Source organism: Eublepharis macularius, chromosome 4 (genome assembly GCF_028583425.1).
Source record: "Eublepharis macularius isolate TG4126 chromosome 4, MPM_Emac_v1.0, whole genome shotgun sequence".
NCBI lineage: Eukaryota > Metazoa > Chordata > Lepidosauria > Squamata > Eublepharidae > Eublepharis > Eublepharis macularius.
The window spans coordinates 159,834,366-159,849,858 of record NC_072793.1 but is presented as its reverse complement, the minus strand read 5'-3'; the positions used below and the strand labels follow the sequence as shown (position 1 = coordinate 159,849,858).

Sequence of the window (15,493 nt, the reverse complement as noted above, 5' to 3'; positions counted from 1 at the left end):
CAATCAAGGTTACTTCCTATTGAAACTGAATATGATGTCCTCCCCCTTTGGTATTTATGGAGCACTCGCTCCTCCGGCTACAGCTTCTGTGACATCATTTCCTTTGCAGAGTCCAGGCCAAAGGACAGTGTTTCTGGCATAAATTTCCCACACAAGGAGTTTGCCATCACCTGCTCTTTTATGCCACCGCCTCACCTCTGCAAACAGAGCTTCTGCCATGGATTTGTGGAAACAAATTTTATTCTCTATGACTCCCCCCGCCCACCATTCTGCAACTGCCCAAATTATGCATATATTAGAAAAAATGCTCTCAGTTTGCAGAGTTAACTAAATTACTTGGAGGCTGGGGAGGGGATATTCTGAGGCACTGGATGGCCGATGGAAACATTTACTGGGATTCATGCAGAATCATAGGTGGAAGGAACGGGGGAGTAAGATTGCATGGTGGGCTGTTCCCATGTCTGTCCTGATCTACCAACATTTTTAAAAAGTTTCTACCTAGCCTGGGGAGCTAGAATGTTAACTTTAACAATTAGTTTAGGATTTTGTATTAAGATGCAAAATTTCAAATACTGCCACAATTGTAGTCTTGCAGTGTTCCAGTGGTGCCTCATTGGATGACATCACTTCCTCCTGTATTCTTAACTGCACACTTCCCCCTAGAGGTTGTGTGATGTTATTTCCTTCATACTTACACCATTCTCCTGTCAGCACCACATCAGGCCTTCCTGCAATTCTCTGTGGTGGCATAACAACCCAGGACTCCCTTGCTGGTCTTCCATTTAAGTACTAACTGTGGCTAACCCTGTTTAGCTTCTAAGATCTGATAAAGTGGGGTGGGAAATCACCTGGGCCATCTGGGTAAAGAATACTTAAGTGCCATCAAGTTACAACTGACTTACGCCCCCTGACCATCCTGAGGTTTTCAGGACAAGAGATGAGCAGAGGTACTTTGCCATTGTCTTCTTCCGTATAGTCTGGTCTATTCAGCACTTAAGCAGCTATATACGTCATCTTGCCGTTCTTCAGCTTCACATCAAAGGAGTCTTGTTTTTTCCCATTCTGCAATTTGGGGGACTGAGGCTGCCTGATCATTCCTTATGCATGACTGAGCAAGAACATGAAACCAGGTCCACATCCAGTCCTCTTAACCATTAGCCCCTTGGCAGGTGTTGAATTCCTTAACAGTAGGAAATTATTTCTTTCTCCTGAAGGCTCTTAACATTGAGGTAGGTTTCCGTTATTGTACTTTAAAAGTTACCAGTATTATTTTTCTGTACAAAATTCTTAATGATAGTTAATCCTGCCTTCCCATATTGTTTTCCTCTGAAACAGTCACTTTCTTCTTAGGCCTATGAAGTCAGCAGCCCTCACATGGATCTCTGGGGTGTTTAACTGATAAAATCACAGTAAGCATAAACTGAGGACTAAAGCAACATGCAGCCCTTACTTTTGGTTTCCATTTGAAAGCCACCATGAAACTGAGAGCCAAGCTACAAGTGATAAATGACACAGGTTGGACACTTGTCAGCTTCCCTCAAGTTTTGATGGGAAATGTAGGCATCCTGGTCTTGCAGCTTGGCTCTCTGACTGCTGTCCAATGGACTTTTCAACTGTCACTTGTCCAACATTCCGCCAAGCTGCCCACATTTCCCATCAAACCTTGAGGGAAGCTGACAAGTGTCCGACTAGTGTCAGGCGTCACTTGTAGTTTGGCCCTAACATGGAGTTCTTTCAGCCTTACCATCTGCATGGGTTGGGTTGCCAACATCCATGTGAGGCCTGGAGATCTCCAGGAATTACAACTGACTTCCAGACTACAAAGATCAGTTCTCCTGGAGAAAACAGCTCCTTTGGAAGGGCGACTCGAACATTGTACCTCACTGAGGTGCCTTCCTTCCCCCAAACCCCACCCTCCCCAGGCTCCCCCCCTAAATCTCCAGGAATTTCCCAACCCAGAGTTGACAACCTTATGGGGCAAATCCTATTTGCTTGGCATCGGAAGTTGGACTCCCTTGGCAACAGCAGACGCTACTTCTCCTTTTTCATCCATTCTAAATTTTAGTTGCCCATTTAGTGTTTTCTTTTTAAGGGGGCATTTTCTCTATTTCACCTACTTCCATGGGTCAATGGCTCCCCCTACTGGATAGAATGAGTATAACAAGCAGCTTTCTACGATTAGAGAAATATTCTGACACCCTAAAGACTAACAGATTTATTATTAAGCATAAACTTTCATGAGCTCTAGCCTACAAAAGTTTAAGTAAATAAATTCAAACTTTGGCGGGCTGGACAAATCTGGTTTTAAGGTGCTACAAGATTTCATTTTTGCTGCAACAGACTAAAGAGTTTATCCCACTGGAAAATGTTAAAAGATTGCAAAGGTTTTTTTTTTAAAAAAAACGTGTTAATCTCTTGACCTTTCCCATTCAACTGCACCCATATCTCTCCACCTCCTTTGAAAGATTGTGCATTTAATTCTCCTGTTTTTACATAGCCAAGAACTGACATTAATGTGTGATTAAAGGGCAACCTTCTTTAAATATGTGGAATTATTTTAGTGTACTACCCTACTTCCAAAGCCCAACCCCTAACACAAAAATAATACTTTGGTGCAGCAGTTTAGCAACAAAGGAAGCGAGTATCTCACTTTTGACTTTATTAATGGAGAAATACACTTTTTAAAAAGGTTTGCCTGGCATTAACATATTCATCTTGTAAAGCCCGTTGGGGGGACCTCATATAGCAAAAAGTAAGCATCTGGAAATAAAAAAATAATTTGCATAAAAATAGAGAGTTTTAGATCAGTAGGCAAAAGGTGCAGATCAGATTTAATTTAAGGAAACTTCAGTGAGAGGAATTATTGAGGTGGGGGGAAGTTCCATGTAAATAAGGTCCAGGTACTCAAGAAAAATACTGTTTATTAGAATGCACAGGAGAAACTGAACTCTGACACGTCAAATCTTATGCTGAAATAAATTTCATTAATCTTTAAGATGTTCATGAGCTCCTGTGTAATTTTATCTATTAGAAGATGACGATACTGGTGGAATTGTTTGAAACCTTCTGGAGCAAGTTACGCAATTTTTCAAGAACATGTTTATACAAGATTTAAAGACTGCCAACTACTTTTATATCTGTAATTTAAAAAATCCAAATTCTAGCCCCCAAACACAAGCATTAACCCATTCTAGAGCATCCACACATAGAGAGCTCTGTGGTGATGTCAGAACTCCTGTTTTGCCTTCCAACATGTACCAAGTTGAGAGAAAACTCTTTACAGCAATCAAATACTTCCTTAAAATGATATAACCTCTTGCCTTTGCGTGGAAAAACCCACTTTATGCAACTAGCTTTGGCTGTAGTGAAGTAGTTCCTCTGAATTCAGAAACGAAACAGCAACTCTCTTGAGCTCTTCCTGCAGGCATCTCAAAGCCAAAATAATGTGCCAGCCAACTTGGCTTGACCACCCTGCGACACAAACTCCAGTGTATTCGATGAAGCTGCAGCCCCTCATTTGTGTGCATTACACATCAGTGTGCATCTCAGTGATGGAAAACTGAATTAAGTGACACCACTGAAAATACATTACATTTGAGGCAATGCCAGGTGACATAAAGGTTATTATCAGTGGTAGGTTAAACGAAATTATGAGCATGCATTTGCAAGATAGACCCGCATTACCTTGCAGCATGCACACTTCAAAAAGTTTGTCTTGCATAGTTTCCATTCTTGTACTTACGAAGAGGTAACGGATTATGTAGATTCCCAGCCAGCCTCCCATCCCTACAATGACCAGGCTGAAGTAAGTTGTGCTTTAACAACCCAACACCATCACTGGCCTTCGAATAATTTTTACAGTGGTAAAAAGTCACAATGGGAGGATGGAGTGATAATTCTGGGGGGAAATGCATTTCTACAAGTCCTGTCAAGCATTGACAAAAACACCCACAGTTTTACATCAACTCACTTTCCGTCTCTTCATTAGGAGCATTCCCACCCAAGTTATCTGACCTGGGTTCAGTGGACCAACCACTGTGGAGTGACAGGCAGACAATGGTAGCCTGCCAGTCCCTCATGCAACTCACCTGGTGAGGGGGAGAGGTGGCGCTCCGTTTAGTGGGTGGGGACAGGTCAGCAAGGGCTGGACACAGTGGGTCAGTTTTCCCTTCTCAATCTGCCCCTGGGCTAGAATTTTTTAAAAAACAGGACCCTGTATACCCAGAGATTTTTTCGAGGAAGTGTACACAGGTATGGAGTACCAGCATCGCTTGGCTATTTTGGGACTGGGCTGAAAGGAGAGAACATTGTGAATACCAGTGCCTTTTTTAAAGAAAAAAAGCACTGATATACCTATTGTTATATTGATATAACCATCTTCAATATCTGAATGTCTGATTTTTTAAAAAACTGAAAAGATCCTAGTCATGCAGAGATGGGGAGAAGACCACTGCTGAGGGACTGGGACAGAGAAACGGTGGGGAAACTTGCCCTGCAGATGCTCCATTGCCAATGTGCTGCAAATGGTTACATTTGCACAGGGCTTTTTTTTCTGGGAAGAGGTGGTGGAACTCAGTGGGTTGCCCTCAGAGAAAATGGTCACATGGCTGGTGGCCCCGCCCCCTGATCTCCAGACAGAGGGGAGTTGAAATTGCCTTCCGCGCCACTCCAGCGGCGCGGAGGGCAATCTCAACTCCCCTCTGTCTGGAGATCAGGGGGCGGGGCCACCAGCCATGTGACCATTTTCAAGAGGTTCCGGAACTCCGTTCCGCTGCGTTCCCGCTGAAAAAAAGCACTGCATTTGCAGAAATGAAGAGCTAGAATCTCTTTCACTGCCTGTTCCCTAATGTCTAACCTGTTTGGGCTGCCCTTGAGGGCTTAGAGTCGAGTCAGGGAAGGCAACCATTGCACTGAATCAGATGAAATCTTACGCCTTTGCTAATTTGGGGGTTTCAGCCTGTGAAAGATCAGGCAGGCTAAATATCTGAATAAACAGGCATTCTTGGACGCAGGAACAGCAAAAGTGGGAATCCTTGGCTGTTCAAGGAATGCATGTCTTGGGTAGGGTTGGTGCATGAGTGTGTCAGAGATGAGAGCAGATGCAAGAATGTGTAAGCAGGCCAAGGTACTAAACGGAGGTGCAAGGTCTACCATAGTCATTGTAATGTTAGGAGGACAACCACAAGCCAGCTAGGAAGAACGTTGTCTTTGAGCGCCTATGAGGAAAGAGCAACACGCAAAGAAGCCAGGCTAACAGAATTCTGGCAAAAATGCATTTGAAATCTTACTTTAAAAGAGAAGCCCCCCACTTCCCCAAAGGAAGCCCTCTTTACTACTGGTCACCATGAAGTGTGAGCAGATTAAAAGGGGCAGAAACACCTGTACTTACCGCACAGCCACTCACAAATGCAAATAATGGTGCGAAGGCAAAATGAGCTATTTCAGTGAATGCTTCGGCACTGAAAAACACCTGGCAGTCTGCAGAGAACGGCCCTAAGCAATTTAATGACTTGCTTTTGAATTCATGTCACAGAATTGGTTTGTGCTTATTTTACCATACTAATTTCATTAGACAGGCATACATTGATGGTGAGTTAACAGGGGTACGAGCAAGTTGCAGCCTTTTAATGTTGACACGCAGAATGATGTGATAAATTCAGCGTAATGTATGCACCTTTTTCTTCTTCTATAGTTTACATGTCACAAATTCCTATCAGACTTCCAGCTGAGATATATGCTCCAGGAGGAATCCCCCTCACCACGGCAGAGCCAACCAAAACTTTCAGAGGCCACAACCCCAACCAAGGCAGTTGATTGCATGCCTAGGAAATATTCTTCTAGCAATAAGGCTAAATGAAGGCTATAAAATCACAGGCAGGAAGGGAAAATTCAAACAAATGATTGCTCACTTTGCAGGAATCGAATGAGACATAAAACATGAAGGACAAGACAGCTGGAGGGGGAGAAAGATGCCTAGCTGGTCAGAATTTGGGGACAGTAATGCCATAGCCACGAGTTCGGGTCCTACACTGTTTACTGCCATGTTCTGCCCTGGGAGCAGCCACAGCTCTGTGGAATGCGCATGCTTTGCATGCAGAAGACACCAGTGTCCCACCAGGATCTTGAACAGCAGAAAAGATGACAGTCCTTGAAGAGTCACTGCCACACGGAGCAGATCATTCTGGTCTGGCTTGATATAGCAACCGTTTTGTCTCTCGTGTTCTTTTCACGAGAATGGCCAAGATGCAAGATCTATCGCTAGCTGTGTCGCAAAGTCCAGACCAGATAGCAGCTTAAAAATCAGGCAAGAAGATGGGAGTCCTCGGTTTCTTGTATGTTGGCCGCCAGTGGCCCAGCGCAACACCAGAAGTCCTTCCTGGGATCAGTCTCCTGCTGCTCTCCAAGGTACCCCAGACTTCAAGGACCTTCTTTTTCGTAAGCATTTTCGGCAAGGCGCTGATTTAGCCCACAATTTGCTGAAATGCCACATTCTCAGAGCAGAAGGCAGCCTCTGCATCAAGCAGCCTTTTGGCACAGCGTAACACACATTTCCCTGAAGTCTCACAGCGCTAAACAGGTGACCATAAAAGCCAACAACACCTGCCACCATGTTGCAACAGCAGCAGTTCCCTCGCTAGAAACGTCAGGGAACGCTGCCACCTTCCCAGGAATTTCTACCGGTGCTTCCACTTGGCACAGATATTTCTCTCCAAGGCGGTTGGTGACCACCAACGTGGCCTTCGGCAAGCAACAATCCGAGGTGTAGGTGACCAGCTCAGCCAACCCATCAGCTTGGTGTGGTACCACAACTCCTCCCTCGACCTGCACGGAGTGGACGCCAGCTTCATCCCAGATTCGTAAAGTGGCTGTCCAGTGGTGGGTGTGACAGTGGGGCTCCAAAGGACTGCAGGAACCATCTACCAGAGAGGTGTTGCAGAACGGCAAGGAGAGGTTGTGCACCTGAGGGGAAGCGAGGTCACGTCAGGACATTCTTGAAGTAGAAAGGGTGCTGCAGATAGCCGCACTTAGTCAAAAGCAAAATCCAAAACCAAAAGTCAACCTTTTATTAGGCTCAATCAAAATGACACAGAAGAACATGCAAGCTTTCAAATTCTCCATAACTCTTCATCAGGCCGGGTGTTTAAGAAGAAAAGATCTCAGGCCGTGTTCTTAAGACTGCCTTGCAAGCATATCTGCTCAGCACCCAACAAAGGGTGCTTTCAAGGTCACATCTTATTTTCTTTCCACACCCATTTTTCTGTTTAAACATCCAGCTAGATGAAGAGCTCTAGAGAACTCGAAAGGTTGCACACTGTTGTGCGTCATTTTGCTGAATCTTAATAAAAAATATGACATGGCTTTGTTAGGACACACCACCACATTTTTTTATCCTGTGTTCCTTCCAAGAAGCATGGGGTAGCAGAGAGAGAGAGAGAGAGAGAGAGAGAGACTGGTCCAAAGTCACCTAGTGAGATTTACGGCTGAACAAAGACTTGAGTCCAGGTCTCTCTAGCTCTAGTTAAAGAACTAACGAAGAAGCTAACTAAGAGTCTCTCTACACAAGACCTCTCGGACAGGTTCTTCAAGTGTCGGGTGAGGCACTGTTTTCTGTGAACTGAAGTTTTAAAAGAATTGCTTGGGATCGCTGTGGAGAGGAGTGTTGAAAATGCAAGCAAAATGAGGTTAGAAGCATTTTTCTAGTGTAGTTTATGGGCGCGAGCCTTTAGTTCCCCCCTCCTGAACTCTGGATGGGATCTGCCAGGTGTTAAAATAAAAGTTTTCAAAGACGGAGCAGTGCGAGATCGCTGGGGGAGGAGGATCTTTGCAATTCCACCCAGAGTTCGGGGGGGGGGGGGAATTGCAAAGTTCCTCTCCCCACTGCACATTCTCTCCAAGTGGTACTTTTTACAACTCCTCCCCCATGTTGCTCTAACCTAAGACTTACCGGAGGAGGCGGCATCACAAGCAAGTGGATGTGAGCAAATGTAGGATCTCCAGCCGGGTGAAGGGAACTGGCTTGCAGGGTTACGGTGATCACGGAGCCAGGAACAGCAGCACTGGGTGCATGAAGAGTCATCTGCCCTGTTGCCGTTTGGTTAGGGCCTAACTGTAGCCTGTGGAGAACAGGAAAGGAAATTCAAGATGGCCAGATGGGTGGCCAGCGACAATTCACACATTACATACGCAAGCTGGATCTGGGGTCGCCACCAGATGTGAGTTTTGGGTTCTCCTCCTTTCCATTGTGTGGGGTGCCCGATTCAGGCCAGGACCATAGTGTCCACGGAGAAGAGGCTTCAACCTCTCCCTACTGAGCTGTTTTCCTGACCTGAGAAGGTGCTTTTTGGCTTGCTGGGATGGACAAAGGTCCTGCCCCTTTCTGTCAATCACCAATCCCCTTCAACCACCTTTGGTATGAGTGCAGAGCAACTGACAGTCAACCAGGGCCCATGGCCAGTTGTGGAAGCCAAGACGCGAAGGGGGAGAGAAAAAGCTGTTAACACTGTCGGCTCAGATCAGATAGGGTTTGTTCCTTTGTAGGCTGAAAATCCTTTTTCAAGAGTCCACGTAAGTCTCAGTGCCTGGCTTTTAGGGAAAGCAGATTAACTCAGCGAACAGTCAAAAGAAGACAGTACCTGTCTCAAAGCTTAGCTTCTGAGGAAAGCTGGCTAAAGAACTGGCTGCTTCTAGGAGGAGCTCACATTTATAATGTGAGATTTCTACGGTTGTAGAAAGAGCAAAGACTAAAAGACTGGCTGATAATCATTCTCTACACCCAGGAATTGAGAACTGTAATGTTATAGCTGGATAAGCCCAGCAAATGCTACGTGAGTCGCTTGTAAATGCTTTCAACCCTTTTTGCTTAACATCCTTATTCCCCTATCCCAGGAAGTCAATAAAAGTTACTGGTCCCTCCTCACTCATGTTTCCTTCCTGACTTTTGTGAAGTTCCAGGATGGGCAAGGCATTTCTAAAATATAACACTGGCAGGACAGGAGGAAAAAAGAGTAACTATAACAGGTAGCAACACTAATTAAGCTGTGGTGATTTCCCTCACATGTACTGAAATAATTGCGTTTAGAAGCCACGGGTTTGGTCTTTCAGGTGGTGGTTGAGGTACAAACCACATTAGTTAAACCTGACATGGTGCTGCCTCTATTCTAATGCCATTTCAAAAGCCCCATCTTCACACATGCGTATCCCAGGAAACACATGGGACACTTCCCAGCCACAAAAATGAGATTGGGAGAAGGCTCAAACCTTGTCTCCAGGCACGCTGCAGTCCAAATCCAAACTGGGCATGCCACTCACGGGAACTGAGGAGAACCCCCGACTCATATCTGACTATTACACAGCGCAGGGATCCCAGATCCAATCTTTTTTCTCCTTAACATGTGAATTGGCCACTAGATCATTATCAAGTCACAACCTAACAGACTAGCTTTTCCCTGTGCAGGCTTATTCACCAGAATTACCTGGAGCTGGAGATGTTTACTGGGAGCTGGGGAACAGTGCTCGCTTTCAGACCGTACTGCTTGAACGAGCCCGGATTCGTCAACTTCCAGGCGATGGAAACTGGCTTCCCTGGGAACACAGGAGTGTCTCTGCTCAGCTAGAACAAACCAGGGTGTAGGTTATAGAACTAAGGCTAGCGCCAGAGTTCTCACTGTGTGAGCTCCCTACAGAGGGCAGAGCAGGGGGCTAGATGTGTATTCACAGGGAGATCTGCCACTGGTAGCTAAGCACTCCAGATTGCCACTATATATTGAAGGGGTGTTTGTGCAGATTTTAATGTACAACATGGGGAGAGGAGAGGAGCCTTCCCCTGATGCTAGGAGAACAGACAAGTGTTATAGAAGTGCACGGAGAAAGAAAAAGAATAAATTTCAGAAATATTAAGAGGGAGGGACAGCAAAAGAGAGAAAAATGAAGAATCAAGCGCAATCAAAATGTGACCTTCTTAAAGAACAGGGACACTGATTATTTCAGGACAAACAAGCCCCACTGAGAGGGAAAAAATAGCAAAGCACATTTAATAGTTCCAGGGGGAAAGCGTAAGCAAGGAAGAGGCTTGGCTCCATACATGCCCCTCCCACAGGATGTACTTTAAATTCACACATACACCCCTACCTTCCCTAGGGAGCTGGAGCAATCTGGTTCCGGCATGAGTGTGCCACCATGGTGTGTAGCTTGGCATGAAGGCTGTTCCGCATGCAAATAGGGAGTCATGTTTTATCTTACTCCACCACTGCAAACTGGCACCGCCTCCCCTCAAAGGCTCAAGGCAGCAAGCAGATGGTTTGATCTGTGCTTATCAGAAGTCAAGCACAAGAGAGCCAAAGCCTTAGAAATTCACATAGGGCTAAAACCCTGCAACACGCAAGGAAGGGGGAAGAGATGGAAGACTATTCATGCCTCTGAGTCCAGCTGCCCGGAAGCATACCCTGCCCCATTTTGTTACCCCATCTTACCTCCAGCAGGGATCCCACCACAGTGGCAACTTGTGGAGCCGCTCTCTCCACCTTCCGCCCCTCACTGTCAACACCGCGCAGTACCACTGTGAAGCTGCCGTTGATCAACAGGGATGGCGGCAGCTCAGCCACGAACAAATCAGTCTTGTTGGTGCCTTTCTGCAAGCTCAGCTCCCCGAGGCTGCCCGTCTTCCCTGCTAAGTTCACGGCCTGTAGCTGAACCGAGCCAGACTCCGGTTGGCTCAAGCCCATTGCCGTAACAACCAGGTATATTGGAACACCTGTTTAAAACAAAGTCAGAAGCTCACTGGGTCCTGCTCCCACTCCCCAAGGTACCAAATGCGTGTGCTTTAGGTAGACTCAGTCTCTCTAGCTGTGATTACATTGGGAAAATGGCACTGCACGTGGAGAGCGGCAGCGGAGTCAGTATTTCTGTATCCCTTTGAGGCAGCCACACTCAAATAATACAAAGAGACTCGAGGTGCTATTTAAAAACCAAAGCCCGTTCCACTGAAAGGGAAATATCCCACACATACCTTCTATGGGGCTACTGTCCATTTTTAAAAGCCCAGGGTGCCGTCCATCCACTTGGACAGCAAAATAGTGCAGGAAGTCAAGGGTGCTCTGACCTGTAAGCAAATGAGGAGAAATTTGAAATTCTGAATGGCGGTGCGATTTCCAACTGTAGGTCAGGTGGCTCCAAAGTGTAGCCTGGCATCCCATAGCCACTCTATTAACTAGAAACCATTTGTTCTCCAGAAGCTAAGAGCTAAGCTACAAGAGACTAATTACACAAGGAGGAGCACGTGAAGGGAGTCACAATGTTAGCAGGGAAGCTGAGTTTTAAAAGAGATCGGAAGGCTTTGTCAATTTCCCCTCTCTACAGAGCCAGGGAGATAGAAGGCATAGAGGAAATTAATGAACCCTCTGAGCAGAGATCTCCCTGGCTCTGTAAAGAGGGGAAATTGACAAAGCCTTCCGATCTCTTTTAAAACTCAGCTTCCCCGCTAACATTGCTACTCCCTTCACGTGCTCCTCCTCGTGTAATTTGTCTCTTGTAGCTTGGCTGTGAGTCCTCCAGTTCACAGGAACTTATTCCACTGCAGAAGCAGCCGTGGGTAGGATCCATGAATTCAAGATCCCAAGTACAAGCACAAAACATGAGCCCAACCACGGGTCCAATGAGAATTCGACTCACAATTTATCCAAGAGCCTTCAACACTTATCAAGTGGAAAACAAGGGAATAAGCAGTTGGAGCTACGGTCACCAACAGCCGGGAGAAAAGAATAGCCTGCTCCCTCAGCAGAGGCTTAATGTATGGTAATGGGCAGCTGAAGCTTTTCATGGCACTGAGGTAAATAACATCAACTGGCGCAGAACACTTTATTAAACATCTACTAAAGGGGTGGGGCCTTTCTTTTCCAGGCTGTTGGCAACCATAGCTGGAGAGGAAATATTCAGTTTTAACCCTTTGCTCACCCTGGATGTGTATAGAGTAGTTGCCTTTCGACTGAAGCATCAACGTCCATTCTCCGGTACGGACAGGAGAAAAAAGCAACACTCTGTAGATGCCTCCAATGGACTGGACCTCAGCTAAGGGACCATGAAGGGATGTAGAAGTCTGGGTTGAACCTGCCGGGAAAGGTCAAACTAGGGTTGGTTTAACTATTAGGCTAAATATACAAGGATCCAGCCAGACCTGACAACTTTCCAGTTTTTAGTGAAATACTCCAAGTCCAGTAAGTTTAACGCAATTCTGAGGAAAAGCTTTCAAGAAGCTCTTGTTTTCCCTGGAACACAATTTGACAACCACCGCTTCCCTTTAAATAAGCCTGGGCACACCTCTAATCTGTACATTAGTATATATGGTATTTATTTTATTTTACTTCATTTGTATCCTGCCTTTCTCTGCAGTGGGGACCCAAAACAGCTTACGTTGTTCTCCTCACCTCCATGTTTCCTTCACAACAATCTTGTGAGGTAGGTTAGGTTGAAAGGGTGCTATGGGCCGAAAGTCACTAAGCAAGCTTCCATTGTATTCAATTCACCGTGTACTCTCCTTATCTGTCCTATAGGGTTGTCCTAATGTGGCTTAAAAAGATCCCTCACATTCCCCACAGAACTAAGGTTGCCAGCCTCAAGGTGGGGCCTGGAGATTTCCCAGAATTATACCTGAACTCCAGACAACAGACATCACTTCCCCTGGAGAAAATGGCTGTTCTGGAGGGTGGACTTTATACCCCACTTAGGTCTCTCCTCTCCTCAAAACCACCCTATCTGTGCTCCACCTACAAACCTCTAGGAATTTCTCAGCAAGAGCTTCAAAGAACTGATCCCAGCTTCTTAAGAAATAACTTATTATTTATATTAATTTTACAATTTGGGCCTAGAAGCTACAACTGCAACTCCTCCTGCAGCTATATTACATCCTGCTCCTTGGTCCTTCTTCCCAACTCCACCAGGAGACGTGGACAAAACACTAACTGCTTGTTAATTATATCTAACCATTTTATATACTTTTTACCATACAGGAGCCACCCAAAGCAATAAAATATTGGGGGAAACCCTGAGATTGATGCATGAATGGAAGCTGACAGGAGCGATAGAGAAAATGAATTAAAACCTGCAGGATCCCGGATGGCGAAGGCCCAAATGGCACCTTGGATGGTTATGACTACATTGTCAACTAGGCTGTCAATCCAAAATGAGTGAACCTCCTGTTTTGTCGCTTGCCTTCTTGACCTCTTGTGTGAGCCTTCCAGTTTGAAGCTGGTTCCTTTTTGGTGGTAGAAGAGGGTCACCTAGAAAGAGCACCCACCCACAAAACCCTTTCAATATGAATCAGTGCATTTATTTATATAATATTTATATTTAGAAATAAATATGCAAGGCAACTTACATTATTAAAACAATCTTATAATGCTTGGGGAGAAATCATAGCTCAGAGGTAGATCGCTTGCTTTGCGTGCCAAAGCTTCCAGTCCTGGTATTGCCAGTTAAAAGGATCAAGTAGCAGGAGATACAAAAGTTCACTAACCTGAGCCCCCATAAAACCACCACCAGTTAGACTCAATATACTAGGGTCGCTAGGCTGTGTTTGGCATCTGGCAAGAGCTTGGGTGGTAGGGGACATACCAGCGTCACATGCAGCATGACATTTCCAGGGAAAACAAATAAGTGACAGCTTGTTACTCTAGGAATTCCCAGAAACTCTATGGTAAAACCGCATATTTTCCAGTGATACCTAGAGCTATGTGATTTCACATCTGGATTTTCATTAAAAGTTCATACAACACAGAAGTGACATGGTTAAAACTGATAGAGGAGAAAGTGAGCAATGCACTAATATTCATAACAGGAAAACAAAAAGGAATAGATAAATGTGAGGGGATTCTCACCAAACAATAAAAGACCAAGAAAGAGAGTATTACAGTAATCAGAATAAGAAATGACAGGAGAAAGAACCTAAGATTGGTCCCTTTGAGATGAAGACAGCAAGTTTTACCAAGAAAAGGATTTCAGGGAGATTTTAAGAAAAATGAAAATTAGAACTGTGAAATTATGTGTTATATTCTTCCAGTATCTTGTATGAATTAATATGTTATATTCTTCCAGTATCTTTGTGGTGAAAGAAAGTTTGGGATTTACTGCCTGCTAAAGGGGGAAAACAGCACTGTGTAGCTAAAATGAGGAAAGGAGTAAAGAAAATGAATATGAGGTAGAACTTAAAATTTAGAAACATCCCCTTATATTTTACAGTGCAAGCAATTAGTTATGTGTGGACTTGCTCCAAGATCACATGACCATGGTTTGTTCTAGAACAAGGATTACAAATTGCTATACAAAATGTTTTAGCAGCTATACATATTAAAGTTGTTTTTAGCCATTCCTCATTCTGTGAAGGTTTAATCTGCGGGCACAGATATATTACAGTGGATCTGTTATTTGTCACTGTAATGCACTCCCCCCCCCCCAACTATTCCTCTCTCCCATCGCCCTTTACCGAAGATACGCTGGATTCACCAATGATTTCAGCCACTCGTCGGATGTTCTCGTTGTTCGTAAATATGATCTGGCCGCCCGAGCTGTGAGCTAGGTTTATATAGAGGTTGAATCGGTCTGGGGCAAGAGTTTCCCGTTTCACCCGGGTTCTGGATGGATCTTCTGTGATTAGGAAGGTCACCTGAGTTGAGGAGGAAGAAAGAACGTGATGTCCTCCTTTGGGAGTTTATACTCTAAAATTAAGGTGTTGAGGAGGGCTGACATCAACCCACGGGGAGGTAGGGAGCTGCCAGGGCCTGTGGCTTCTGGTGATGCCCACTGCTGCTGACTCCCTACTGATGCCCCTCCTCGTGCCTGCACTCTTCCACTGCCTGCTTGTGAGTGCTTTGTCATGCTGCCGAGCGCTGCTGGAGCAGGGCATGTGGGTGGTGCACAAAGCATCAGCATTCCTGATGGCCGTGGCACCCTTAACTGCATCCACTACCCAGCATCACATTGGGGAAAAGATGCGCAGGCAATGTGGGCAGCTGCAGGTGGTGGGAGAGCAGGTGGTGGAGGAATGACACACAGGCACCTAGTGGTGGGTGTGGGGGAGACTGAGCGCTGTCTGCCCAGTCTCCCTAAAAAACCTGGAACTAGCCCTGGCATAGAGAGGCTTTGCTCCAGCTTGCTACAGAGATGAAGACAAAGCTTCTGCATCAACTAAAAACCAGCTAAATTTCTGAAACTCGAGTCCCGTCAAAAGCTGACTCCTCAGCCAACCTTGCATTTTTGTTCCTGGATAAGGGCTTCCACACTGTTCTTGAGGTGAGCATCTTTAGCTGATGCATCAGTAAAGACAAAGATCTCGGAGTACGGAGGTGAGTTCTGGAGGGCGAGCTGGAAGCAAGGACAAAGACCAGTCAGATGCATAGCCAGCTCTGACCACGGCAGCAGCCAAAGCAACAGACAAGAGCAGCTCATTTGAGGATGCTTTGAGGGCCTCAGAGGCTCCTCCATTTTCCAGGTTGAAACGAGTCCC

At 45.5% G+C, this 15,493-nt stretch overlaps 1 protein-coding gene across 1 annotated transcript in view; it reads right to left on the bottom strand.

Moving 5' to 3' along the window:
* Positions 1-4,785: 4,785 nt before the first annotated feature.
* VWA7 (von Willebrand factor A domain containing 7) overlaps positions 4,786-15,493 on the bottom strand; it is a 29,520-nt gene continuing 18,812 nt past the window's right edge. The window contains exons 9-17 of the mRNA XM_054975298.1: positions 15,235-15,351; positions 14,474-14,653; positions 13,094-13,271; positions 11,950-12,102; positions 11,006-11,098; positions 10,470-10,750; positions 9,474-9,610; positions 7,946-8,114; positions 4,786-6,960 (exon numbers count right to left, since the gene is read on the bottom strand). Coding sequence (XP_054831273.1) covers positions 6,562-6,960; positions 7,946-8,114; positions 9,474-9,610; positions 10,470-10,750; positions 11,006-11,098; positions 11,950-12,102; positions 13,094-13,271; positions 14,474-14,653; positions 15,235-15,351 — 1,707 coding nt within the window. The 3' untranslated portion in view covers positions 4,786-6,561. The remainder of the gene's footprint in view (positions 6,961-7,945; positions 8,115-9,473; positions 9,611-10,469; positions 10,751-11,005; positions 11,099-11,949; positions 12,103-13,093; positions 13,272-14,473; positions 14,654-15,234; positions 15,352-15,493) is intronic.